Consider the following 26,364-nt stretch of genomic DNA (forward strand, 5'->3'; position numbering starts at 1 on the left):
CAATGGCGGCTATTAGAAGTCCGTTTAATTAATGGCCTTGTATATGATGTGTTTCTAATTGGATGTAATGGAGAAGAAGTCACCTCTGAAGGCTCGTTCCGTTTTGATTAAGAAACAAGGCGTGTTTTTGTGTTTTAATTGTTGTATTGTGAAACCCCCAAATCCTAGGGTTTCATTTTTTTTTTCAATTTGCAGTTTGAATGTTTGTGTGTTTTAAGTTGGTGTTTACATATACTTCGACGACTCTCACCGGAAAACACACTCCACGAAGAATGTGTCTGCTGTTTTGGTTGGATTCAACAGTGTGTTATTGTTGTGGTGTGTTGTGGTATACGAGTAGGGTTTTTTTGTTATCCGGGTGTTAATTCAACAACGTGTTAATTTTGGGTGTTTTTAAAGTGTGGTGTGTTGTTTGTGTTGTGGTATAAAGGTAAGATTTTTTTATGTGTGTGTGTGTTGGTTAACCGGATTTGTTGTTTGTTTATAGGGTAAGGTTGGTTTTTTTTTGTGTTGGTTAATTAGATTTGTTGTTTGTTTATGGTGTCGGATGAGTTTTAAATGTTTTGTTTAAGTGTGGGGTTAGAAGAGTTTTAGTTTTAATAATCTATTAACTAGCAACAAAATAGGCATGAATATTAATTTAAATATTTACATTCCATAATAAGCAAAAAAACAAAGATTACCATCTTACCCTTAGTTGAACATCTTAATGTAATGGTGCAAATCTATTCCTACACTTTTTAGAAAAATATTACTTTTTATTATAACCTCCCTCCCTCTATATATATATATATATATATATATATATATATATATATATATATATATCATGCATTATACTTATTGGAAACAAATATACGAAGTCAAAGAGAGGGTATAAAGTTACTAAACAGAAAGAGTTAAACTAGAATACTATAAAACTGCTAGCATCTTGAAATGAAACTTGCTATTAAAAACTCATGACAAAGATGAGTTACTGGTTTCAAATAATTAAAAACCCTAACTAAACTTTCTTGCTGGTCTTAGTAAGTGAAGATAAGATCTCGTTCATGTCTGGGCGAACGTCTGGATCCGCTCGAGTGCAGGAAACAGCTAACTGAAGAATCTGCTCCACAACACCGTGTTTTGTGGAGAAATCAGAAACCAAATCAGGTTCCTCAATTTCAATCACCTCATTCGTTCCGTTTGAAAGCACTTGTTCTACCAACTGTGGCAAAGTCATTTGGATTCCATCCTCTTCGGAGAGTCCTGTTGGTCGTTTTCTTGTGATAAACTCCATTATTATGACACCAAAGCTGAATACATCCACTTTTGTTGTCACTTTTCTCATATATGCAAACTCTGGTAGAAAGCAGAAATGAATTAGTGTGACCTTTTAGGTCAAATGCTATCTAAAAGAGAGTTGGTGATGCATTACCTGGTGCCAAGTAACCAATGGTGCCTTGAAATGCTGATGCAGAAGAAACACTGCTTCCATCAAACTGTTGAACTCCTAGAATCCGAGCCGTCCCAAAATCACTAACATGAGCATCCCATTTTTCATCCAGAAGAATATTTGACGGCTTTAAATCACAGTGAACTATAGGGAAATCATATCCAGAATGTAAATAAACAAGTCCTCTAGAAACTGAAATCAAAACATCAACTCTCATAGACAGACCCCATCTTGACCGATCAATCATAGAATCATGTATAACCTTGTCTAGATTTCCGTTTGCCATGTATTCAAGAACCAAAGCCTTTAGTTTCCCACTCTCCCAGGCATAACCAACCACTTTCACCATATTTCTATGCCTCAATTTTGCTAATGTGCTCATTTCTTTGTAGAAGCTCTTATCGGATTCGGCTGAAAACTCTCTGAAATTCAGATTTTTTATTGCTATCATCCTTCCATCTATTAGTGTACCCTTGTACACTGTGCTTAAGCTGCTTGTACCGATAATGTTATTTTCATTGAATCCATCAGTAGCATCTTCTAGTTCTTTTCTGTCAAATCTTTTCAGAGTACACCCTCGGGTGAATTCTAGTTCGTGGTCTCCAGATTTGACTTTTGTTTTTTGAGCACAACAATAACATAAAACTGCCAAAAATAATAAAAGAATCAAAGCTAGAGATCCGCCTATTGCAAGAATTACGTCTTTTCTAGATATTCGATGTGAACGATTTGATTGCGTCAAGAAGGCGCATGATTTGGTGTCGTTGGCAACACAAAGTGAAGGGTTTCCAAGCAACCCAACTGCACTAGAGTTTTTAAAAAGTCTAGTATCAGGGACACGTCCCTCAAGGTGATTGAACGAGAGATTTAGGTGTTTTAAAGCCAAATTGTTGCCAAAATTTTCAGGAATCGTGCCATTGAATTTGTTCTGGGAAAGATCAACTGAAGCAAGAAGTGTCAGATTCGCCATGCTTTCTGGTATTTCTCCTTCCAACTGATTTCTTGAAAAATTTATGTTGGAAAGAACGGCAAGAGTAGGGAATATTTCATCAGGGACGCTACCGGAAAGTTGGTTTCCTGACAAATCAAGATTCTGCAGGTTTCTGCAGTTTTGAATTGTTACGGGAATGCCTCCTGACAAATTATTGTTTGAGATATCAATGGCTTGCACCATCTCCATCTTCCCCAACTCACTTGGGATGTTTCCTGTAATGAAATTGTTTGAGAAATTGAGATATATCTGCATATTTTTTATACTTAAAATCACTTGCCCTGAAATTGATCCAGTAAGAAAGTTGTGGGAGAGATCTATCCAAATCAACCGATTAAGTTTTGTCATACTGTCCCCAATTGACCCATTAAACATGTTTCCACTGAGATTCAACCGAGAGAGCATTTCGAGCTTTGAAACAGATTTTAGAATTGAACCCACCAATCTGTTGTTCATCAGGTAGAGTTCAGTCAGCTGTTTAAGCTCAACAATTCTATCAGGAATCCGACCTTCTAGGTTATTATTACCAATATAAAGTCTTTGAAGAGAAGAAATTTTTGAGATTTCTACAGGAATGGTGCCTGAAAATAGGTTTTGCCCGAGATCTAACATCATCAAAGTAGTCAAGTTGCCAATTTCTTGTGGGATTGGCCCGAAAAAGAAATTGTCAAGAACTTTCAGGGTTTTGAGTTTAGAAAGTCTTCCAATTCCTGGTTTCAACATCCCTGTAAGATTGTTATGTGCCGTATACAAAAGCACAAGACTTGTGCAATTAAAGAGATCATCCGGGATTTTTCCAGACAACTTGTTGCGGCCGATACTAAAACTTGTAAGATTTGAAAACTTTCCAAAACCCTGAGGAATTTCTCCAACAATCCTATTTCCAGCCAAATCAAAAAAATGTATCTTTGTACAATTTGTGATGCTAATAGGAATAGACCCCTTTATAGGATTATCACCAACTAACAAATCTATTAAATTGAATAATCTGGTTATTGATGCTGGGATTTCACCAGAGAGGGAATTTTGCCTCAAGTAAAGATATGTAATTTAGACAAATTCCCAATCTCTTTAGGAATGATACCAGAAAGTTGGTTTTGACTAATAGCGAGAACTTGGAGCTCTTTAATTTGACAAATCGAAGTCAGAATAGAACCTTCTAAATTGTTATTATAGACTTCAAGAATCAGAAGATTGGTCAAATCACCGATTCTGTCTGGAATTTTACCGTTAAGTTTATTGGTATCAAGTATAAGATATAGCAAAGAAGTGCAATTACACAAGCTATCTGGAATAATTCCAGTAATGGAATTGTTTCCCGCGTCTAGTAATTGCAGTTTCTGGAGTCTCCCCAGTTCAGAGGGTATTGGGCCAGAGAGAAAATTGGTGGATAGGGACAATGCGGAGAGCTGTTTGCAGTTTGCCAACTGGAATGGAATGTTGCCAGTGAATGAATTATTAGTTAAATTTAAAAATTGGAGGCCGGAAAGGTTTCCAAGAAAGGGAGAGATTTGGCCTTTGAGGTATGCTTGTGGAACTGAAATAGAAATGACACGTTTGGTGATATTATGGCATTGGATTCCAGTCCAGTTGCAGTGGTGAGTGGATTCAGAATCCCAGTTCAGGAGTGCACCAGTCAGGTCGTCTGTGATTGAATATTTAAAGTGTTTCAAAGCATTTGCTTCATCAACTTCCAAGATGGACTGAACACCAAGCACCAAGAAAGCTAAAAGGATAAGGATTTTGAACCCCATTGAAGTGATGATGACTGATGAGCATACGTTGAAGCTGGTTTTTTATATAGTTGAATTTAGAAGAAAAGATTTTTCTTCATGTGTCAAATCAAAACCTTATCATATGATATGTGGCTTTGTTTTAAGTCTTTTGGAGTAGAAAGTCACTTCCAGGTAAATGGTGGTCTACTCTCCCCCAAGCACACGGCTTCCCAGAGTTCTTTGACGTCCCTTTCTTAATAAGTTTTGTATTTTACAGCTTAGTTAGGTTATTATTAAAAAAATAAATAAACATTATATGCATACAAGTATGTGTGTTTTTTTAGTATTTATGCACAATCACTTTTTGTCTTATATTAGTGGTACAAGTAAGAGTGTTGAACGGTGTGCCAAATTCAAAGTCATTGTGAAATTGAAACAAATAGACACAACGTACTCGTTATATCTATATATTTTTCTTTGGATTTCCCTTCCAAGGATAGGTTAGTAATAATGCATATAAAATACGTATCTGTTTTAGTTGTTTAATACAACTAAATAAGATATTTTAGTTGTTTAAAACGCCATGCTTAGTAATATCTTACTAAATCTGATTTAGTAATATCTGATTTAGTTGTTTAAAACCCCCTGCTTACGGTGCGTGCATATAATGTATATATGTGTGAACCCTCGAGTGGGCAAAGGTGAAATTACACTAATTTTGACGTTATTTTACTAATCTCGTGAAAATAACATTAAAAGTGGTGGAAGGTTAACATCCTTCCATCTATTAGTCTACCCTTGTACACCGTGCTTAAACTGCTTGTACCAAGAATGTTACATTCATCGAATCCATTAGTAGCATCTTCCAGTTCTTCCATCTATTAGTCTACCCTTGTACACCGTGCTTAAACTGCTTGTACCAAGAATGTTACATTCATCGAATCCATTAGTAGCATCTTCCAGTTCTTTTCTGTCAAATCTTTTAAGAGTACACCCTCGAGTGAAATCTTGTCCATGGTCCCTAGATTTTACTTTTGGTTTTCTAACACAGCGATAACATAAAATCCCCAAAAATAATACAAGAAACAAAGCTAGAGATCCGAGTATTGCAATAATCAAAACGACTTTTCTGGATAATTGATGTGAATGATAGGTGCATGATATGGTTCCATTTGCAACACACAGAAACGGATTTCCGATTAATCCGACTCTGCTATAATTTTGAAAATTCCCTTATCAGGAACACGTCCTTCAAGGTGATTGAAAGAGAGATTGAGGTGTTTTAATGCCAAATTATTGGCAAAATTTTCAGGAATTGTGCCATCGAATTTGTTTTGTGAAAGATCAAGTGAAGTAAGAAGAGTGAGATTCGCCATGCTTTCTGGAATCTCTCCTTCCAACTGGTTTCTTGAGAAATTTATGTAGGAAAGAACGCCAAGAGTAGGGAATATTTTGTCAGACACGGTACCAGAAAGTCGATTTCCTGACAAATCAAGACTCTGCAGGTTTCTGCAGTTCTGAATTGTTACAGGAATACCTCCTGATAGATTATTGTTTGAGATATCAATGGCTTGCACCATCTCCATCTTCCCAAACTCACTTGGGATATTTCCTGTCAGGAAATTGTTTGAGAAATTGAGGTATATCTGCATACTTGATAACACTAGCCCTGAAATTGATCCAGTGAGAAAGTTGTGTGACAGATCTAGCAAAATCAACTGGTTCATTTTTGTCATATTGTCCCCAATCGACCCGTTAAACCTGTTTTCACTGAGATCCAACTCAGAAAGCATCTCGAGCTTTGAAACAAAATTCAAAATTGGACCCTCCAACTTGTTGTTCATCAAGTAGAGTTCTGTCAGATGTTTTAGCTCAGATATTTTGTCAGGAATCTGACCTTCCAGATTATTATAACCAATCAAAAGGCTTTGAAGGAAAGATATTTTTGAGATTTCTATAGGAATGGTGCCTGAAAATTGGTTTTGGCCAAGATTTAACATAAACAGACTAGTTAAGTTGCCAATTTCTTGTGGGATTGGCCCGAAAAGGGAATTAACATGAAATTGTAGAGTTTGCAGATTAGAAAGTTTTCCAAATCCTGGGTCAAACATCCCTGTAAGATTGTTATGTGACATACTTAATTTCACAAGATTTGAACAATTGAAGAGATCGTTCGGGACTTTTCCAGACAGGTTGTTGCCGCTGAAACTAAGCCGTGTAAGAGTTGACAACCTTCCTAAACCCTGAGGAATTTCTCCTGTCATCTTATTTTTTGCCATATCTAACCTTCGTATTTTAGTACAATTTGTGATGCTAATTGGAATAGACCCCTCAAGAAGATTATTGGCAAATGACAAATTTACTAGGTTGTAAAGAGACCCAATGCTTGAAAGAATTGGTCCTGTGAGAAAGTTATCACTAATTTACAATTCAGTTAAGTTGACTAATCTAGTTATTGATTTAGGGATTTCTCCGGTGAGGGAATTATGCCACAAGGAAAGACCTTGTAAACTGGACAAATTCCCAATCTCTCTAGGAATGATACCAGAAAGTTGGTTTGCGCTCAATTCAAGATCTTGTAGCTCTTTCAAATTTCCAATGGAAGTTGGAATCGGGCCAGAGATGGAATTTCCCCACAAGTAAAGAATTTGTAACCTAGACAAATTCCCAATCTCTCTTGGAATGATACCAGAAAGTTGGTTTTGGCTCAAAGAAAGTTCTTGTAGCTCTTTCATATTGCCAATGGAAGTTGGAATAGGGCCAGAGAGGGAATTTTGCCACAAGGAAAGAATTTGTAACCTGGACAAATTCCCAATCTCTCTAGGAATGATACCAGAAAGTTGGTTTTGGCGCAATTTAAGACTTTGTAGCTCTTTCAAATTACCAATCGAAGTCGGAATCGTGCCAGAGAGGGAATTTTGCCTCAAGGAAAGAATTTGTAACCTGGACAAATTCCCAATCTCTCTAGGAATGATACCAGAAAGTTGGTTTTGGCGCAATTTAAGACTTTGTAGCTCTTTCAAATTACCAATCCAGAGAGGGAATTTTGCCTCAAGGAAAGAATTTGTAACCTGGACAAATTCCCAATCTCTCTAGGAATGATACCAGAAAGTTGGTTTTGCATCAATTCAAGACCTTGTAGCTCTTTCAAATTTCCAATGGAAGGTGGAATCTGGTCTGAGAGGGAATTTTGCCACAAGTGAAGAATTTGTAACCTGGACAAATTCCCAATCTCTCTAGGAATGATACCAAAAAGTTGGTTTTGGTTCAAACCAATTGATTTTAAATTTTTCAGTTTACCAATTGAAGTCGGAATCGACCCTTCTAAAATATTATTAAAAGCCCAAAGAACCTGAAGATTGGGCAAATCACCGATTTTGTCTGGAATTAAGCCGCTAATTTTATTGAGACCGATTGAAAGTATTAGCAAAGAAGTGCAGTTACACAAGGTATCTGGAATGATGCCAGTGATGGAATTGTTTCCCAGGTTTAGTGTCTGCAGATTCTTAAGTCTCCCTAGTTCTGATGGAATCTGGCCAGAGAGGGAATTGGAATACAGAATAAGTTCAGAAAGCTGTGTGCAGTATCCCAGCTGGAATGGAATGTGTTAGCTGGATAATTCAAAACTTAAGTGCATGTGTTGGAATAAAGGCTGAGTCATGGGATGACCTGATCTTCAGCAAAGTTTACGTTTAAGTTGTTTAGTCAATTTCTGTTTTGTTTGTTAAGCTTTTTATGTTTGTGAACGTTGGTTGTTTTGGCTATTTAAAGCCCATTTGATTATTGAATAATATCATCGTATTCATTCATCTTTTATGCTTATCTTTCTTAATCTCTCTCAAACCCTAGAAATCCTAATCTCTCAAACTCTTTAACTACAAAACTACAACCATATTTGTGTGATCTGATCCAACAGAATGTTGCCCGTGAATGAATTAATAGATAAATCAAGAAGCTGGAGGCCGGAAAGGTTACCAAGAAAGGGTGATATTTGGCCTTTGAGGTGTGTTTGTGGAACTGAAATAGAAATGATACGTTTGGTGATATTATGGCATTGGATTCCCGTCCACTTGCAGTGGTGGGTGGATTCAGCATTCCAATTCAGGAGTGCACCAGTCGGGTCGTCTGTGATTAAACTCTTGAAATGTTTCAAAGCATTTGCTTCATCAGCTTCCAAGTTGGACTGAACACCGAGCGCCAAGAAAGCTAAAAGGATAAGGATTTTGGATGCCATTGAAGTGATGATGAGCATACTTCAAAGCTGGTTTATTTATATTGCAGAATTCAGAAGAAAAGATTTTTCTTAATGTGTCAAATCAAAGGCTTATCATATCATAAGTGGCTTTGTTTTAAGTTTCTTCCAAGTAAATGATATTCTACCCCAAACACACGGCTTCCCAAAGTTCTTTCACGTCCCGTTCATAATACTATAAGTTCCGTATTTTACAGGTTAGTTAAGTTATATCTAAAAAAATAAATATTATATGCATACATGCATGTGTGTGTGTTTTAGTATACACGTTACTTAGTAACAATTATAACATATATTTTTTTTAAATATTTTACGGCATAAATTTATAGATACACAGTACACACTACACAGAAGTATATAAATTAACGCATGCACAATCACTTTTTGTCTTATTATTACAAGTTTGGTGTTAAAGATGTCTCACGGCTAAAATGGTTACTGTAAGAGTGTAGATCGGTGTGCCAATTTCAAGGATAGGATTGCATAACAGTAATTCAGTAATAATTCATATAAAATATCATATTTAATTGTTAATTATTATTTGTACTTTTACCAGGAGATGCTCAGAAGAGCCCGACAAAACGGGCAAGGCTGGTGGTGGTATGTTTATCTTAATTTTGAACTGTAGACGGTGTTATGTAACGAGTCAAAAGTATACAGAGCTACTAGATGAGTTCGGGTTAAAACGGGAAGAATTATCAGTTAGATGGGGCCAAAACGGGTATTGACCAAAAGAGCTCGGATTAAAATGACTTGTTTAATTAGAAACAAATATCGAAATTTATTTACGTGCTATACTTTCTATGCCGGCTAGTGGTGACGGCATTTGAATCCAGTCCAATTGCAATGGTGGGTGGATTCAACATTACAATCCATGAGTGCACTAGTCGGGTAGTCTGTGATCGAATTCTTGAATTGTTTCAAAGCATTTGCTTCAGCAGCTTCCAAGCTGGTTTTCTATATTGTAGAATTCAAAAATAATAATAATAATTATTTACTTAGTGTGTCAAATCAAAGACTAATCATATATATCAAAGTGTCTCCAAGTAAATGATGGTCACACTCACTCCACCCCACACGGCTTCCCAAAATTCAAAATACAATAAGTTCTGTATTTAATTTACAACTTTGTTAAGGTATATTTAGAAAAATAAATATTATATGCATACATTCATCTGTGTGTTTCTAGTATATATATATTTGTAACATATATTTTATTTTAACCATAAATTTATAGAAACACAATACACACAAGTATATGAATTCATGCATGCACAATCACTTTTGTACACACAAGTGTACAAAAGTTTGAGCTTAAAGATGCCGGATGTCTCACGTCTAAAATGATATGGTACTGTACGTAAGAGTGTAGAACGGTGTGCCAAATTCTAAAGTCATTGTAAAGCTAAAACATATAGACACATTTCTCTTTCAAGGATAGGGTTACATGTATAAAAGTAATTCATTAATAATGCACATAAAATATTATGTTCAATCATTTATTATTTATAACTGATACTGGGAGATGCTCCGAAAAGCCCGACAAAACGGACAAGGCGGGTGGTGGTATGTTTTTCTCAAATTTGAACCGCAGATGGTGGGTGTCATGTACATAATGAGTCACTAGTCACTACATATACAAATAGATGTGCACAAAAAAACCGGTTTTGGAACCGAACTGGTGGAACCGACCCGAACCGGTTCCAGTTCCTACCCGATTAACCTTATACCCGGTCCGGGTATTTTTATACCCGATATCCATACCCGGTTCCCCATATTATATTGCAATCGGTTCCTACCCGGTTCCAAAATGTACCCAGTTACGATTCCTACCCGAAATAACCGGTTCTGCGGTTTTTTTTTTTTAAAAAGTCAAATGCTGGTCAAAGTAGCCGTTGGAACCGGTTCCAACGGTAAGATAGCCGTTGGAACCGGTTTGTAAGAGAAATATAGCCGTTGAAACCGGTTCCAACGGTAATATAGCCGTTGGAACCAGTTCTTGATGTCCAAAAACTCTATATAAATTGTTTTCCACTTCTTGTTTCAACACCAAACTCAAAAACACACTAAAATACTTCTCGTTTAGCAAACCCGACCATCCAACTCAATAATATTATGGCACCCACAAAAAAAACTAGCAACAAGGCTAAAAAGAGCGTTTTAATTGAACCAGTTGTTGCTATAGAGGACCCATAAGTTATTGCGGCCGTCACCCATAACCGCAACCAAGATGTGTGGAAGAATTGGGATTTGGTTATCAATGTCAATGGTGATCAAAAGGCTCGTTGCAAACTATGTGGAACACTATTAAAGCACGATTCCAACTCGACTTTGAGAAAGCACATTGAGAAGCCATATTGCAAGGCCTTGAAAGGCATTGGCGCAACCGATCAAGTCGACTTGCGTAAAGATGGTACACTATTTCGTTACAACACGAATAAAGTTTAAGATAGAATGACAAAGTTCGTTATTCACCGAGGTTTGTCGTTTAACCACTTTGACGACCCGGATTTGACGTCGTTGATTCGAGAAACTCTACAACCGCGATACACACACGTAAGTCGTACTACCTTAAGAGGTCATTGTATCAAGTTGTGGGAGTGTGCTAAAAAAGAGTTAATCGAGTTTTTTAATTCTTTATAATCGATGGTTAGTTTAACTACCGATGTTTGGTCGGCACCACACGGGTTACCCGAATCATACATATGTGTCGCTGCTCATTGGGTTGATCCGGTGACATGGCAAATGATGAAACGCACCATCGCTTTTGAAAACTTCCCGTTACCACATACCGCCGACAAATTGTTTGAATTGCTTGATGAAGTTATAACGACTTACAACTTAAAAAATAAAATATTTTCGATTTCTTTTGACAACGCATCAAACAATACTAAGGCGGCCGAAAAATTTATCATTAAATATTCACCACCTTGTTTCGGGGATTTTTTTCATGTTCGATGTGTTGCACATATCATCAACTTGGTCGTTCAAAAAGGTCTCGACAATGAAAACATTTGTGACGATTTAAAATTCTTTAGACTTATGTTACAATATGTTTTCAAAAGTGGTAAAAGAAGACATCTTTAATATAAGAACTATTGCAAGTCGGTTGAAAGAAAGTATTTGGGGCCGAATTGGGACGTTCCAACCCGTTGGAACTCAACTTGTCATATGCTCAAGTGTGCTTTTGCCCGACGCCAAACTCTACAAAGTTTTCATAACAATCTTGTTGACGTACGCGAGGCCGATATGCTTCCCGAAAGTTTTTGGGTCAATGTCGGTTTTTTGTTGAAATATCTTGACGTGTTCAAAACCTCAACAACAAAGTTATCGGGAGTCTATTATCCTACTAGTTATTGGGTTTGCAAGAATTGTACTTAATGTCTTGTACTTTTAAAGAGTTTGAGGAGAAGAACAAACTCTTCAAGAATATTGTTGCGGTTATGAAGGAAAAGTTCTTAAAATATTTTGAAAACATACCGCCGGTCTTCACTTGTGCCGCCGCTTTAAACCCATATTGGAATGTTCATGGGGTTGAGAGAACGATCGAAGAAATATTCGACAACATGGGTATGCACGAGATTGACCCGAAGTTGTCGACGGAAGCGTGTGAAAAGTTTAACAAAAACCTTCAAGACCTTTATGACCATTATTTTCAACTTTATGGTCCAAGCACGAGATCGTCTTTTATTCATAAAATAACTAGTAGGCCGAGCAAGGACCTACTTATAAACTTGATGAATGGGATTCGTGAATCGACATCTAAGAGGCCAAGAGGAAACACACCAACTAGCGAACTTGGTTGATATAGTGGAGCAAACTATGTTGAGGGTGCAACGGTGACGAAATTCGCAATATTGATTTGTTGGCTTGGTGGAAAGGAAAACAAAACGAATTTCTTATTCTATCCGCAATGGCTCGTGCTTTGCTTGCCGTACAAGCCTCAACGGGTGCTTCCGAGTCAGTTTTTTCTCTTAGTGGGAGGGTATTATCAATGCGAAGAACAAAATTAACTCCCGAGTCTCTAGAGGTTTGCATTTGTCTAAAGGACCATTTGGATGCGGTGGATCGTGTCAACACAAGGCAAACTTTGAAGACGAAATACCAATAAAGCGTTCTATTCATGAAGAGGAGGCGGAGGACGGGCTTTCTTCCGATAATTCGGGTGGTGAAGAAGACGAGGGTGAAGACGAAGAACTAGAAGAGTTGTAATTTTTATTTGTTTTAGTATAATCTTTTGTAACACGATCAAAGTTCAACTAATATTTAGTTTTGATTTGTTTAATAACTACTTTTGTTTTGTTTATAACTAGTACATTTTATTTATTTAAATAATGACGAACATTTTATTTATTTAAACAAGAACTATTACAAACATTATTAAAACATAACGATACTAAACATAACAAGTCACATCTACAACTAAAAAACAACGTCCGTCGTTTTAATCCGGCGTTCTACAACGATTAAGCGTTGTTTCCGGCGGTAGATGCTTGGGTTGTTGAGCCGGAAGACTCTCCCACTTCCGCTTTTTTGACATCCAAACTTCTTTTCTCACGACAATACTTATTCGTATGTTTTCGTAATGTCGAGTTGGACCCTGCTTTAAGAAACTTCGAGCAATATTTGCAATGAGCCATCACTTGTGCGTCGGTCATGACACACAAATCGTAATGAACCCAAACATCGGGGCATCGTGTTGTTTCAATCACCATAACAACGTCGTCAGTAGTTGCCATTTCTTTGTCGGTTCAACCTTAATTGTGATTTAGAGTGTCTTATATAGTTTTGAAAGTGGTTTAACTAACAACACACAACACATGCTATTTATAGTATGTTTTGAAGCTTTATATAGTAAAAACACCGGTTCCAACGGTCAAAAACGGCTATATAGCCGTTGGAACCGGTTTCTAACGGCTAGTTTATTTAAATTTAAAAAAAAAACCGGTGGAACCGGTTTATACGTAATACCCGGTCCCGGTTACTACCCTACCCGGTTCCTAAAAGTTGGCATTTCTGGGCATCAGTTCGGGTCCGGAATCAACCCGGTTCCTGACTGGAACCGGTCGTATTTTCTACCCGGTGTTAAAAAAACCGGTTCCGAACCGGTTCGGGTTTTTACCGGTACCCGATTTGTGCACGTCTATATACAAATCGAGCCAAATGAGTTCGGGTTAAAACAAGAAGAAACATCGATTTAGGTCGGGCCAAAAAGGGCATTGGGTAAAAGAGCTCGAATTGAAATAACTAGTTTTAGAAGAACAAATTCGAAATGCGTTTACGTTCTATACTTTTTATGCCGGCTAGTGGTGATGGTGGATCCGACGAAGAAAGTAATGGTGGTACTGGTGTCAGAAATGAGCTGGTGTTCCTACAATGTTAGAATCGGCGAAAAATTTAGACGAGGTGATGTGGGGTGGTTCAACAAGTGGTGGTGGTAGTGGCGAAACTTGGACGGAAACAAAGGGGGCTCAATATTTCGAACAAAACTTGGTAAATTTCCACTACTAAGAATAAAACATAGGCCCCTAAGCCCTTACCAAACTTCGCCGATGGGTAGTGATCCGGTGCTGGTTGTGAAGGGGAGGCACAACGATGGTGTCGATGATGGTGGTGGCCATTGGTCGTTGTGGGGCTGCAGTAGCAGTGGGTGGTGGTGGTGTTGAAAATGGTGGAGGTGGTGAAAATGGTGGGGGGCAAATCGGCGTCATGACAACATAAGTGGAGGTTATGGTGTTGACAACGATGAGTAGGTAGAAGCGAAATGGGTGGGGTATGATGATTCATTTAGACTTGTTCGTGATCTATTTACATCATCTTTATTCACAACCTAACTAAACCAGTCTCAACCTTTAATAAAAAACAAATTGCTCTATCTTCCACATATACAACCTAACTCAATCTAAATTTCCACTTACATTCATAACCCAACCCAACCCAACTTTTTTATTTTTACCAAATAAATATATTTTATGATTATTTAATATAAAAAAAGCTTTCTAATATAATAAGTATATGAACCAATAATATTTTATCAAAAATCATATTACAAAAATATAAAATTTTGAAATAACTCCGTTTTCAATAATGTTTATTTCAACATGTTAGGAAAAAAACAATTTAACAGTACTACTTTTTAGATTTTTTGAAAAGTCATATATTATAAATTATTGAACACAAATTAAAATATGTATTAAATTAATTGTTTGAAAAAAAAGGATAAAAAGAAAATTAAATCATAACCAATGAGCTGGTAACATGTGTCGTAAGGACAGTTGGTGAGACCTTGGGTGACTTAGATTGGTATGTCAACCAGGCTGTGGCTTTGGGTTGTTAAAAAATTTTGTTTCATGTACAAGTGGTAACCTACCAATTCATGGATCACCAATAAGCACGCTAATGGTCTTAATTAGAGCTTAAATCCTTTATACAACTTGATTTAATTTGAATGAATCTACTTATAACTTCTTGAGGTGTTAGTTACTTAGGCTAATGGCCGGTATACACCCTTATCCTTATTTCCCCTAATTCGTCACATTTGCGTCACGTCAGCTTTCCCCCGATAAGCACGCCACGTATATGCCACATAAGCAAGTTTATGACACGCAAGCATGCCATGTCATCAAAAACTAACGACGTTAGCGTTCATTAGTCAGGGTTCGTTGGTAGAAAAAATGATAAAAGGTGGAACCGTCACCAACAATTTCGTTAGTTAGGACCAGCAGCGACCAAAATGTGACCGTTGTAATTATTTAAAATCAATAAACCTTTTATGTTTTACAAAACAATCTATTAGGAGGTGATCTATCATGCTACGATCAGCATCTTTGGTATCTACTAATATTATTGGTCAAACTTTCTGTTTAGCTTTAAGGTCTAAAACTACATGTGTTTATTTGTAAAATTCACAATCCTTTTAGATTTGTATATGATTACGATTTGGATTACATATGAATTTTATTGCGTTTTTGGATTGGCAGTTTACTAAATCATCGTATGTATGGTTGTTTCTGGATCGGAACTATATATTGTTGCTGGACCAAGTTAGCTTACATGTATCAGGTTTTCTTCTTCAGCATGTTGATTAACATGTTTTAATTTCATAGTTTATTTCAACAGAAGATGAGTTCAACTGACTCATCAAATCATATGGTTCAAAATGAGCAAACTAACTCCAAATATGAATCAGGTGATCATGAGTTACTAATTAAAGAGTGTGTGGGCATATTATTGTGGTAAAGGATACCAGTATCTATTTGCAAGTGTCCGGGCTATGATTTTAAATTTACTATTATCTGGTTTTCAATGCACAATACTCCTTGCACCCGTCAGGCTATGCCAACTATGGGCTCACAAAATTCAACAGTTAATTGCAAAATGTCAAGTAACTTGATAAGAAGCATGTGCAGGTTTTTTTTATTGTAAGTTGTGGTGCAATGAACATCATGCATTTTTTTTTGTTGGAAGACAAATACAGGAAGCGAAAGAGAGGGTAAAAACAAAGTGTTAAATTGGTTTAAGGCCAAAATGCTCAAAGTAAATACTCTCTATTTTTGAGATGGAAGTAATGCTCTTAGACAAATATGAAACTGCAGACTGCTACAATCTTGAAGTGAAACTTGTTATTAATCACTCAAATATGAGTTATAACTACACTTTCTTGCTGATCTTTGTAAGTGAAGATAAGACTTCGTTCATGTCTGGTCGATTGTCTGGATCCGCTCGAGTGCAGGATAATGCCAACTGAAGAATCTGTTCTATAGCTCCGTGTTTTGTAGGGAAATCAGAAGCCAGTACAGGATCGACAATTTCAATCAGCTCACTAGTTTCATTTGAAAGTGCTTGTTCTATCAACTGTGGCAAAGTTCCCTCGTCTTCGGTGAGTCATGTTGGTCTTCTTCCAGTCATAAACTCCAAAATTATCACTCCAAAGCTAAATACATCCACTTTTGTTGTCACTTTTCGCATATACGCAAACTCTGGTGGAGAAAAAATATGAATTAGTGTGAATTTTTAGGTCAAATGCTATCTAAAAGAGAGTTGGGGATGCATTACCTGGTGCCAAGTAACCAACGGTGCCTTGAAACGCTGATGTAGAAGAAACACTCCTTCCATCCGGCTGAATGACTCCTAGAATCCGAGCGGTCCCAAAATCACTAACATGAGCATCCCAATTATCATCAAGAAGAATGTTAGAAGGCTTTAAATCACAATGAACTATGGGGAAATCATATCCAGAATGTAAATAAACAAGTCCTCTAGAAACTGAAACCAAAACGCCAACTCTCTCAGAAGGATTCCATCTTGATCGATCAATCCCAGAATCATGTATAACCGTATCCAGATTACCATTTTCCATGTATTCAAGAACCATAGCCTTTAACTTTCTACTCTCCCATGCATAACCAACCACTTTCACTAGATTTCTATGCCTTAATTTTGCTAACGTGTTCATTTCTTTGTAGAAGCTCTTATTAGATTCTGTTGAAAACTCTGCCAAATTCAGATTTTTTATTGCTATCATCTTTCTATCTTCTAGTGTACCCTTATACACTGTGCTTAACCTGCTTCTACCCAGAATGTGACTTTCATCAAATCCATCTGTAGCATCTTCCAGTTCCTTTCTTTCAAATCGTTTGAGAGTCAACCCTCCGGTGTACTCTGGTATCGGATCCTTAGACTTTTTAACTTGACGATAACATAAAATCCCCAAAAATAGTACAAGAAACAAACCCAGAGATCCAAGTAATATTGCAAGAACATATACATATTTTTTGGATTTTTTATGTGAACGATTTGAATGCATTGAGACGGTGCATGATTTGGTGTCGTTGGCAACACACAATGAAGGGTTTCCAAGCAATCCGCCTGCACTGGAGTTTTTGAAAAGTCCGGTCTCAAGAACACGTCCCTCGAGATGATTGAATGAGAGATTAAGGTGTTTTAATGCCAAATTGTATCCAAAATTTTTAGGAATCGTGCCATTGAATTTGTTTTGTGAAAGATCAACCGAAGTAATACGTGTCAGATTGGCCATGCTTTCTGGGATCTCTCCTTCCAACTGATTTCTTGAGAAATTTATGTAGGAAAGGACGCCAAGAGCAGGGAATATTTCATCAGAGACACTGCCGGAAAGACTGTTTCTTGATAAATCAAGACTTTGCAAGTTTCTGCAGTTCTGAATTGTTTTTGGAATTCCTCCAGACAAATTATTGTTTGAGATGTCAATGGCTTGCACCATATTCATTTCCCCAAACTCACTTGGGATATTTCCTGTAAGAAAGTTGTTTGAGACATTGAGATATATCTGCATATTCTTCATACTTGAAATAAGTGGCCCTGGAATCGATCCAGTGAGAAAGTTGTGTGACAGATCAATCCACATCAATCGTTTCAAGTTTTTCATACTTTCCCCAATTGACCCGTTAAACCTATTTCCGCTGAGATCCAACTTAGAAAGCATCTCGAGCTTTGAAACAGAATTCAGAATCGGACCCTCAAATTTGTTGTTCGACAAGCGGAGTTCATTCAGATGTTTAAGCTCACCTATTTTATTAGGAATTAGACCTTCTAGATTATTTTTATTAATCCAAAGGCTTTGAAGGGAAGATATTTTTGAGATTTCTATTGGAATGGTACCTGAAAATTGGTTTTGGCCCAGATTTAACAAAAGCAAACTAGTTAAGTTTCCAATTTCTTGTGGGATTGGCCCGAAAAAGGAATTACGATGAATTTCTAGGTGTTGTATATTTGAAAGTCTTCCAAGTCCCGGCTTCAACATCCCTGTAAGATTGTTATGTGCAAAACTTAACATCACAAGATTTGAACAATTGAAGAGATCGTCCAGGACTTTTCCAGACACTTCGTTGTATAGGACACTAAACCGTGTAAGATCTGACAACTTACCTAAACCCTGAGGAATTTCTCCTGTCAGCCTATTTAGAATCAAATCTAACCAACGTATCTTGGTACAGTTTGTGATGCTAATTGGAATAGACCCCTCAAGAAGATTGTTGCGAAGTGACAAATTTCTTAGGTTGTAAAGAGACCCAATGTTTGAAGGAATTAATCCTGTGAGAAAGTTATTGGTAAGTGCCAAGTCATTTAAATTGACTAATCTGGTTATTGATGCAGGGATTTCCCCAGAGAGGGAGTTTTGCCACAAATAAAGAATTTGTAAACTGGACAAATTCCCAATCTCTCTAGGAATAACACCAGAAAGTTGGTTTTGGCTCAAACCAAGACCTTGTAAATTTTTCATCTGAACAATCGAAGGTGGAATCAAACCTTCTAAACGGTTATTAACAACCCCAAGAATCTGAAGATTTGCCAAATCACTGATTTTGTTTGGAATTGTACCGTTAAGTTTGTTGTTACTAAGTTCAAGGCGTAGCAAAGAAGTACAGTTACACAAGCTATCTGGAATAATTCCGGTGATGGAATTGGAATACAGAACAAGTTCGGAAAGCTGTGTGCAGTATCCCAGCTGGAATGGAATGTTGCCAGTGAATGAATTTTCAGATAAGTCAAGAAGCTGGAGGCCAGAAAGGTTACCAAGAAATGGGGAGATTTGGCCTTCGAGTTGTGCTTGTTGAAGTGAAATAAAAATGACACGTTTGGTGACATGATGGCATTGGATTCCCGTCCAGTTGCAATGGTGGGCGGATTCAGCATTCCAATCCAGGAGTGCACCAGTCGGGTCGTATGTGATTAAACTCTTAAAATGTTTAAGGGCATATGCTTCATCGGCTTCCAAGGTGGAGTGAACGCCAAGCACCAGGAAAGCTAGAAGGATAAAGATTTTGAATGTCATTGAAGTGATGATGAGCATTCATCTAAGCTGGTTTTTTTATATTGCAAAATTCTGAAGAAAATATTTTTTAATCTTAAACATACCATTTATCAAAGACTCATCATACCATACGTGGCTTATTTTATGTCTCTTGGGGTGGAACAAGTTTTCTTTCAAGTATATATGTCCTATATTATATTTCAAGAATAAATATATATGAATTATATATATTGTACAAGTTTGGAATTTAAGATGCCACGTCTAAAATGATTTTGTACTAGTGCGCCAAATTCAAAGTCAATTGTAACTTTTACACAAACAGACACAATGTACGCGGGGATATTAATATATTATATTTTTCTTTTGAATTTTCCTTTCAAGGATAGGATCTCATCAGTAATTTAGTAGTAATGCATAATAAAATATTATATTAATCGTTTCTTATTAATCCAAAAGCCTGACAAAACGGGCCGGATGAGGCGGGTAGTATTATGCTTTTATTTTTTTACGGCGCATGGTGTTAGATAACTAGTCAAAACGGATATAGAGCCACATGAGTTTGGATTAACACATTCGAAAGAAGTAATTTAGGTTGGGCTAAAACGGGTATTGACCCAAAGAGCTTGGAACTAAATGATGTTTTAGAAAGCAATAATAATCGAAATGCGTTATACTTTTTATGTCGGACATGAGGAGGTGACAATGATGTTAGAATTTGCGGCAACGCAAGGTGATGCTTGCAGTGAAAGAGGAGGCAACATGTGGTGGTTGTGGAGGGGCCGGAGGCACAACGATGGTGGTGGTTGGCAGTAGTTGAGGTGTGGAAGTGGGTGGCGACGGCTTTGACGTTGTGACATCATAAGCGGAGGTTGTGATGACGCATTTAGACCCGTTTAAGTTGGTAATTATAATAGTGATATGTTTTCAGTTAATTTAAAGACACTTATGTATTCTTTTATATATAACACAAACCGTGCTACATATGGATAATGGGTAAGCGAGCAACAAGCTGCGCCGCTATCCCCTTTTGAATCCCAAAGCCTATTCTACTAAATATAAATCCTTGGTTCCTCGGGCTCTGCGAGTTACTGTGGACCACCTTCTGCACCCGCTCCAAGAAGCGAACCGCCTCGGGAGCTAGGGATCCAAAAGTGTCGAAGGCAAATGGAATGAACACGTTCTGATTCTCCAAACACGTTGTCTCATGCTTAGCAACCTTCCTAGATTCCGCTCTCAAAACCGCCTATCCCGGTACGAATCCACTGTCTCTCAGCCCCACCAACGGGGACACCCAAGTGAGGTCAACACACGCATGCTTACCCCTGCCCAGCCAAACACAAGAACATTCGCAGGACGCAGGGTAGATCTTCCCTCTCGCGAATCAGTCAAAAAGTTAGCAGGTGCCTCCTTCTTGACTGAGATCCCGGCACGTTAATTTAAATGAATCTACTTACAACTTCTTGAGGTGTTACTTTTAGTTAGATCAATTTATTTATAAACTAAGTAATAATTGCCGCTCTTATGCTATGATGTCAGTGTCACTAGTAAAATTTTTAATCTGCTATGAAAAAAGATATTTGTTTCTTATAATAGAATGTCTTAAATATTTATTTTATATGTCGTTTGTTAAAGATGTTTGACGGTGCTTGTAGCAGGTGCTGTTTTCCACTAAAGCAAAAGTTTAATTTGAATAGTAAATTTCTAACAAAAAGATTTCACTATAGCAAAATATTTTTTTATCATAATATATAAATTTATACAGGTATTCTGGACATTTGAATTTAATTTTTTGGGTTTAGTACCATAAAGAAGCTAACCGTTACCAACCGAATTCGTGTCGTTTTGTTCATAAATTGTATTTTTTTAGTATGTTAATTTTTCTTTTTATAGGTTATATAAGTGTCGCAAGTGTTTTCTGCATTAACAGTTCTTAGTGTCAACATCTGTTACAATCATTTCCGAGCTTTTTGGTTCAGAGAGCTAGCTCGAGGATTAATCATAATATGCTTATAACCAACATCCCATTAGGATAATTGATGTACAGTGTTGCTGTATCTCTGGTTTATGATGACCGCATCAGGAGCTCAAAAGATGAAGGATCAACGGTGTGTATTGGTCAAAAATGTTATTACCAACGTTTATATTGTGGGGCTGTGTTTCTTTATTCGGTTTGGTTCCGAGTTTTCTGCTTTCTTTAAGAATGAAACTGGCTTATGAAAGATATTATAAGGAGAGAAGAAGTAAAGAGGCTTTAATCAGTTATGGGTGTTAAGACTTTTGATAAATGGGTTGATTCTAGTATTTGTTGACCAGAAGAGCTTGTAGACTTTTTCTGGGTTGACTAATACCATGAAATTGAAAGTGAGAGAGACATAGAATTAGTGAGGGAAAATTCTCTAAATGGTTCATTTGAGGAGAGATAAAATTTAAATGATCTATTATTCTTAAAATGAACCAACAAATTTGGACTGGAGCGACGGGATTTAAAAATATTTGAATCTCGTCTGTTCCGTCCAAATTTAAAGTGAATCCGTCTTTCCGGTCCAAATTTAAATTGAATCCGTTTTTTCCGCCCAAAATTTAAATAATTTTTTCTTTCCGGTCCAAATTTTTAGAAACTTTTTTTGTCATTTTCTATAACACTTTTTCTCTCTCATTCTTCAACCTCTCTCTCTCTTCTTTTTTTTCTTCTTCATCATCATCTTCTTCTTCTTTTTATTTATCATCTCCGGCAATTTCTAGTTTCCGACTTATTCGAGGAGAAAGATTTCAATAAACACGGAGTGGTTTCATCATCAATTTCGTCATCTTCATCGTTGTTATAGAAATCATAGTAATAATTATCGATCAACAACGAGAAATCTTGGAAGTTAACCGTTTTTCGTTAATGGGTTTTCTTTTGGTGATGAAGAAGAAAATATGATGATGATAAAGATGAAGAAAAAAATAAAGAGAGAGGTAAAGGAGAGAGAATAAAAGTGTTAGTGAAAAGGACAAAAAAATTTTCTAAAAATTTGGTTGAGAAATACGATATTATTTAAAATTTGGATGGAAAAGACGAAAATATTTAAAATCTGGACGGGAAAGACGGGATTCACTTTAAATTTGGACGGAGGAGACGAGATTCAAATCTTTTTAGATCCCGTCGCTCCAGTCCAAATTTGTTGGTTCATTTTGAGAATATTGATTATTAATAGGCTATTTAAATTTTCTATTTCTTCAAATGGGTCATTTAGAGAATTTATAAATTTGTAACATATTTGTAGTGTTGGTTAATGTATGCATCTTCTTGCCATTTTGACTAAAGAAAGTGTAGGGCCCTTTTCTTTAGTTACTCTTTTGTATTTGTATCTAGTATTTTGTTGATTGTACTATATAATGTGTGTGCATCTCATACACAAAAAAAAACAAAACAAAACCAAAAACAAACAAAAAACCTTTTGGAAAAACCTTATCTACTAACTCTCAAACTCTCTCTTCTCTTACTGCCACCACCACGACCTTCTTAAACACCGGAACCCAATTTCCGGCCACCAAAACCACAACCACGGTCTTCATCCCACACTTGCAACAATTAGAGATAACTAACGCTCACCCAACTAAATATCGGAGTTTGATTTTTACGTCTTCAATCTCTAGTATCATCGCTGGAGAAGAACCGTAGGCTCGCAGGAATTTCGGCGCATGGTTGAACGATGCCCGAAACGCCCCGATCAGGCACTTGTAGATCCCTGAATGTACATTCGGATCTACAAGGAGAATGCTTCAAACACGCTTATTTCCAACTTAATTTCCATCTTTGTTTCTAGATCAATCTAAAAACTTTATTTTCAAACTTCAACGGATTTTAACGTCTCGGTTCGGGTAATAGCGGAAATAGAACCCGAATATAAGAGCAAAGTTGAATCATTAGATTCGACCCGCTATGATACCAATTGTAGGTCCTAAAACGACCACTCGAACGGATTTTACACTTGATAAACGTGTCAAGACAGGTGCGGTAAATCAAAAAAAAGAACACAAATAACATAAAAATAAAATATATGAACGATCTCGTTGTCGGTTAAAAGATTGGATATATTAATGAAGAACCGACCCACCCAAGGTGAGCTCCCCTTGGGTGGTGATTTACATATTACAAACACACACTATAAAAGAAAACAAGTTTCCTATTTATAGCTAAACATATTCTAAAATATCCCCTCCCGTTGAAGTTAAACGCGTGCATCGAAGCTCTCGTCTCGTAACAGAATTTCTCGCTAACATTAATTATTAACTTGACCATAGTATATTTCACGAGTTTCGTAATTTGATATCGAAAATCACTAAAATTGGTCTTACAATATGTAAGTATATATGTGAATGTATTGTATGTTGCCTGATTAACTAGAACTCACTCAGCGTAGCTGACTTTTAGTATGCACGCATGTGAATAGACTAAGACAACTGGCTTGAATGAAGATACATGACATTTGACTGAAGATACTGATATCATTAGAGGAATGTTGTGATGTTTTATTATGACTTTTTAAATTATGTTTAAAGACAAAAGTTGTTTATTATGGAAGATTTGAATTTATGTAATATATGGTTGAAGTTTTATATTCCGCGAAAAGTTATAATTAACTCTGATATTTAGAACCGTGTTTATGAGTAAATCCAACACCAATGTAGGTCATCGGGACCCGGGCCTTACAGGTATATATCACCAAACCCGGATAATCCTTAGATGGATTATAACATCTCATTTATTTGTGAAACTCTTTCATAATCAAACAATAATTTTCACGGGTCATAGGTCTCACCTAACCTAACCCTAATAACCCTTAAACGAGTTATAAGGTATTTGTGAAAATTTTCATCATCAAATCCTTATTTAATTTCTCTTCTCTATATATTCTTCGTCGCCGGTTTATCCTCTCAATCATTACCATCCACCATCGTCAACATCCCCTCTAATACATCAACTACAATTGTCACATACATCAACCACCCCTTTTTCATAAGACAAATATGTGTGATCATGTTTGTTCTTTTAAACAAATCAACATGTTTGTGTTCGTTAATTATGTTCATTCGTTAAAAATCTAAAAACCCACACCTCTCAGCTGAAAGAGTCCAAACGTTAAAAAACATAATAAACGTAAGAAACTAATATATATGTATTATATTAAAAACAAAACAACAAAATTACGTTAAAAATAGAACAAATCATAATAAAATATAAAATAACAAAACGTTAAAAAATAAAAATATAAATAAACCTCATAACACGGAGAGCTCAAACTAGTACTATAAATAGGCATAATAAAAATTTTAACCTCTTTGATCATGCATCCATCTCTTTTGTGTCTCTATTTTCGCAACCCACGAATTTCAATTCCGACCCATAACTAGTTTATGTACAATGACGAGCCTCACTAGTTGGTTATAAATACTTTTTAGATTCGTGTGTAATGTAAATGTTTTTCGTCAAGTGTATTTCTTAAACTAATGTAAAAGTAATGTATGTCCGTACTTAAAATTTAAGAATTAAGATGTTAATACATAATGCTATTAATTATTATTGTTATTATTAGTATTGTTATTATTTTATGGTTTCTGTTATTCCAAAATGTTATTTAGTGTTACTTAATGGGTGGCAATGTGGCATGTATTTTGGGAGAGGGATGTGGCTTATAGCGGGTTGCTATGCCCAGCATGTACGTGAATGTTGTTCATTTTATTAAATAGCATGTTTGTCATTCAAAATGAAAAAAAAAATTATTAAAAATTACAGCTTAATAGAAATAACAATGTGATGCACATATAATGGAGGAAGCACTAAATAAATAACGGAAAACTACCCAAAGCCCATTCCTTTATGTCTAAAAGGATACTGTGGAACGGTGTGTCAATTCTAAAGTCATTGTAAAGCAGAAACATATAGACCCCAACGTACACGTGATTTAGTAATAATGCATATAAACGATTATATATTAAATCCTTTCTTATTAGTAATTTTACTTGGTGACACACCAAAAAGCTTGACAAAACGAGTGGGGCAGGTGGTGTTGGGTAACGGGTTAAAATGGATACTGAGCCAAACATTAGTAGACATGCCTTTTCTTTTCTTTTTCTTTTTTTTTGGGAAGGGGGGGCGGGGTCATCGTATCTTGTGAAAAAAAATAATTATCAGTATTTATATGTGTTTAAATCCCGATTTGGCCATACGGCATCTGTGGAATTTAGGGAACGCCTGCATGATATTTTGAGACCATTCTAATTATCGAAATTTACATATTTGCAAATATAATTATATAAATGTATATAAATAATTTATCCAATTATATTTGTGTTTATCAAAAGTAATATTAATACAAGTTTATGCTCAAATACACAATCAAACTATACACAGTTTTTAAGTAAAAGTCCCAAACTCCCAACCCTATCTACATTTGACCTAATAAAGAAAATTATGATGACATAAGTAATATGTTGGGTGAGTTCAACATATTAAGAATTTTAATCTTAAAAGAAATGGACAACTTTGTAGAATATTAACCAAGTTTCAAGTTTTTTCCAATTAAGTCACTCATAGTTTATTTTGTCTCAATTAGTTTACTCAATTTTTAATTTTATCTTAATTAGGTCACTCAACTTTCAATATGTCTCAATTAGGTCATTCAACTATCAACTTTAGCTCGATTAGGTCACTCAACATTCAATAAATATTTTAATACTATCTTTTTTACTTCAATGCTGAATAATATGTCTACTTTACGACCAGCTGATATTCTTGTGTTCGGGTGGGCAGGGGGAAACACGCCTGTGTGGATCTTACAGGAGTGTCTCCTCTTGTTGGGCTCAGGGACCGTGGGTTTGTTGTGGGTCAGGCTGCGTTGAAGGCTGAATCGGGCAAAGTTGTTAAACACGAGAAAGCTTGTTTAGATAATCAACATGTCTTTCTACCATTTGCCTTTGATACATTTGGTTTTCTGGCTCCAGAGGCTGTGAAATTTTTGAGTAGGGTTCAGCGCGTCGTACACGGAACCTCTTCAGCTTCTAGGTCTCAAAGCTTCGTTTTTAGCAGGATTGGCTTTGCTGTTCAAAAGGGGGTTGCGGCGCAGCTTGTTGCCCGTTTGCCTGCCACTTTATTGTAATCGTTTTATAGTAAATTATATAAAATTTCATAATTTA

The 26,364-nt window shown here is 36.3% G+C and overlaps 1 protein-coding gene and 2 pseudogenes across 1 annotated transcript; all 3 read right to left on the bottom strand.

Annotated features, from left to right (window-relative positions):
- Nucleotides 1-1,003: 1,003 nt before the first annotated feature.
- On the bottom strand, nt 1,004-4,180 carry LOC143550472 (LRR receptor-like serine/threonine-protein kinase FLS2; annotated as a pseudogene).
- An 813-nt stretch (nt 4,181-4,993) lies between these two features.
- LOC143550459 (uncharacterized) lies at nt 4,994-8,485 on the bottom strand (annotated as a pseudogene).
- A 7,937-nt stretch (nt 8,486-16,422) lies between these two features.
- Nucleotides 16,423-19,309, bottom strand: LOC143550460 (uncharacterized). Its single transcript, XM_077041098.1, has one exon. It carries the CDS (start codon nt 19,222-19,224, stop codon nt 16,423-16,425), a length of 2,802 nt encoding a protein of 933 aa, XP_076897213.1. The 5' UTR covers nt 19,225-19,309.
- Nucleotides 19,310-26,364: the final 7,055 nt, after the last annotated feature.

This window comes from Bidens hawaiensis, unplaced genomic scaffold, assembly GCF_021521415.1.
Source record: "Bidens hawaiensis isolate Kalapana, Puna unplaced genomic scaffold, B.hawaiensis_p1.1 tig00016042_1, whole genome shotgun sequence".
Classification (NCBI taxonomy): domain Eukaryota; kingdom Viridiplantae; phylum Streptophyta; class Magnoliopsida; order Asterales; family Asteraceae; genus Bidens; species Bidens hawaiensis.

What these genes read in the sequence shown, in the direction of transcription:
- LOC143550460 (XM_077041098.1), bottom strand. Translation starts at nt 19,224, where the DNA reads ATGCTCATCATCACTTCAATGACATTCAAAATCTTTATCCTTCTAGCT.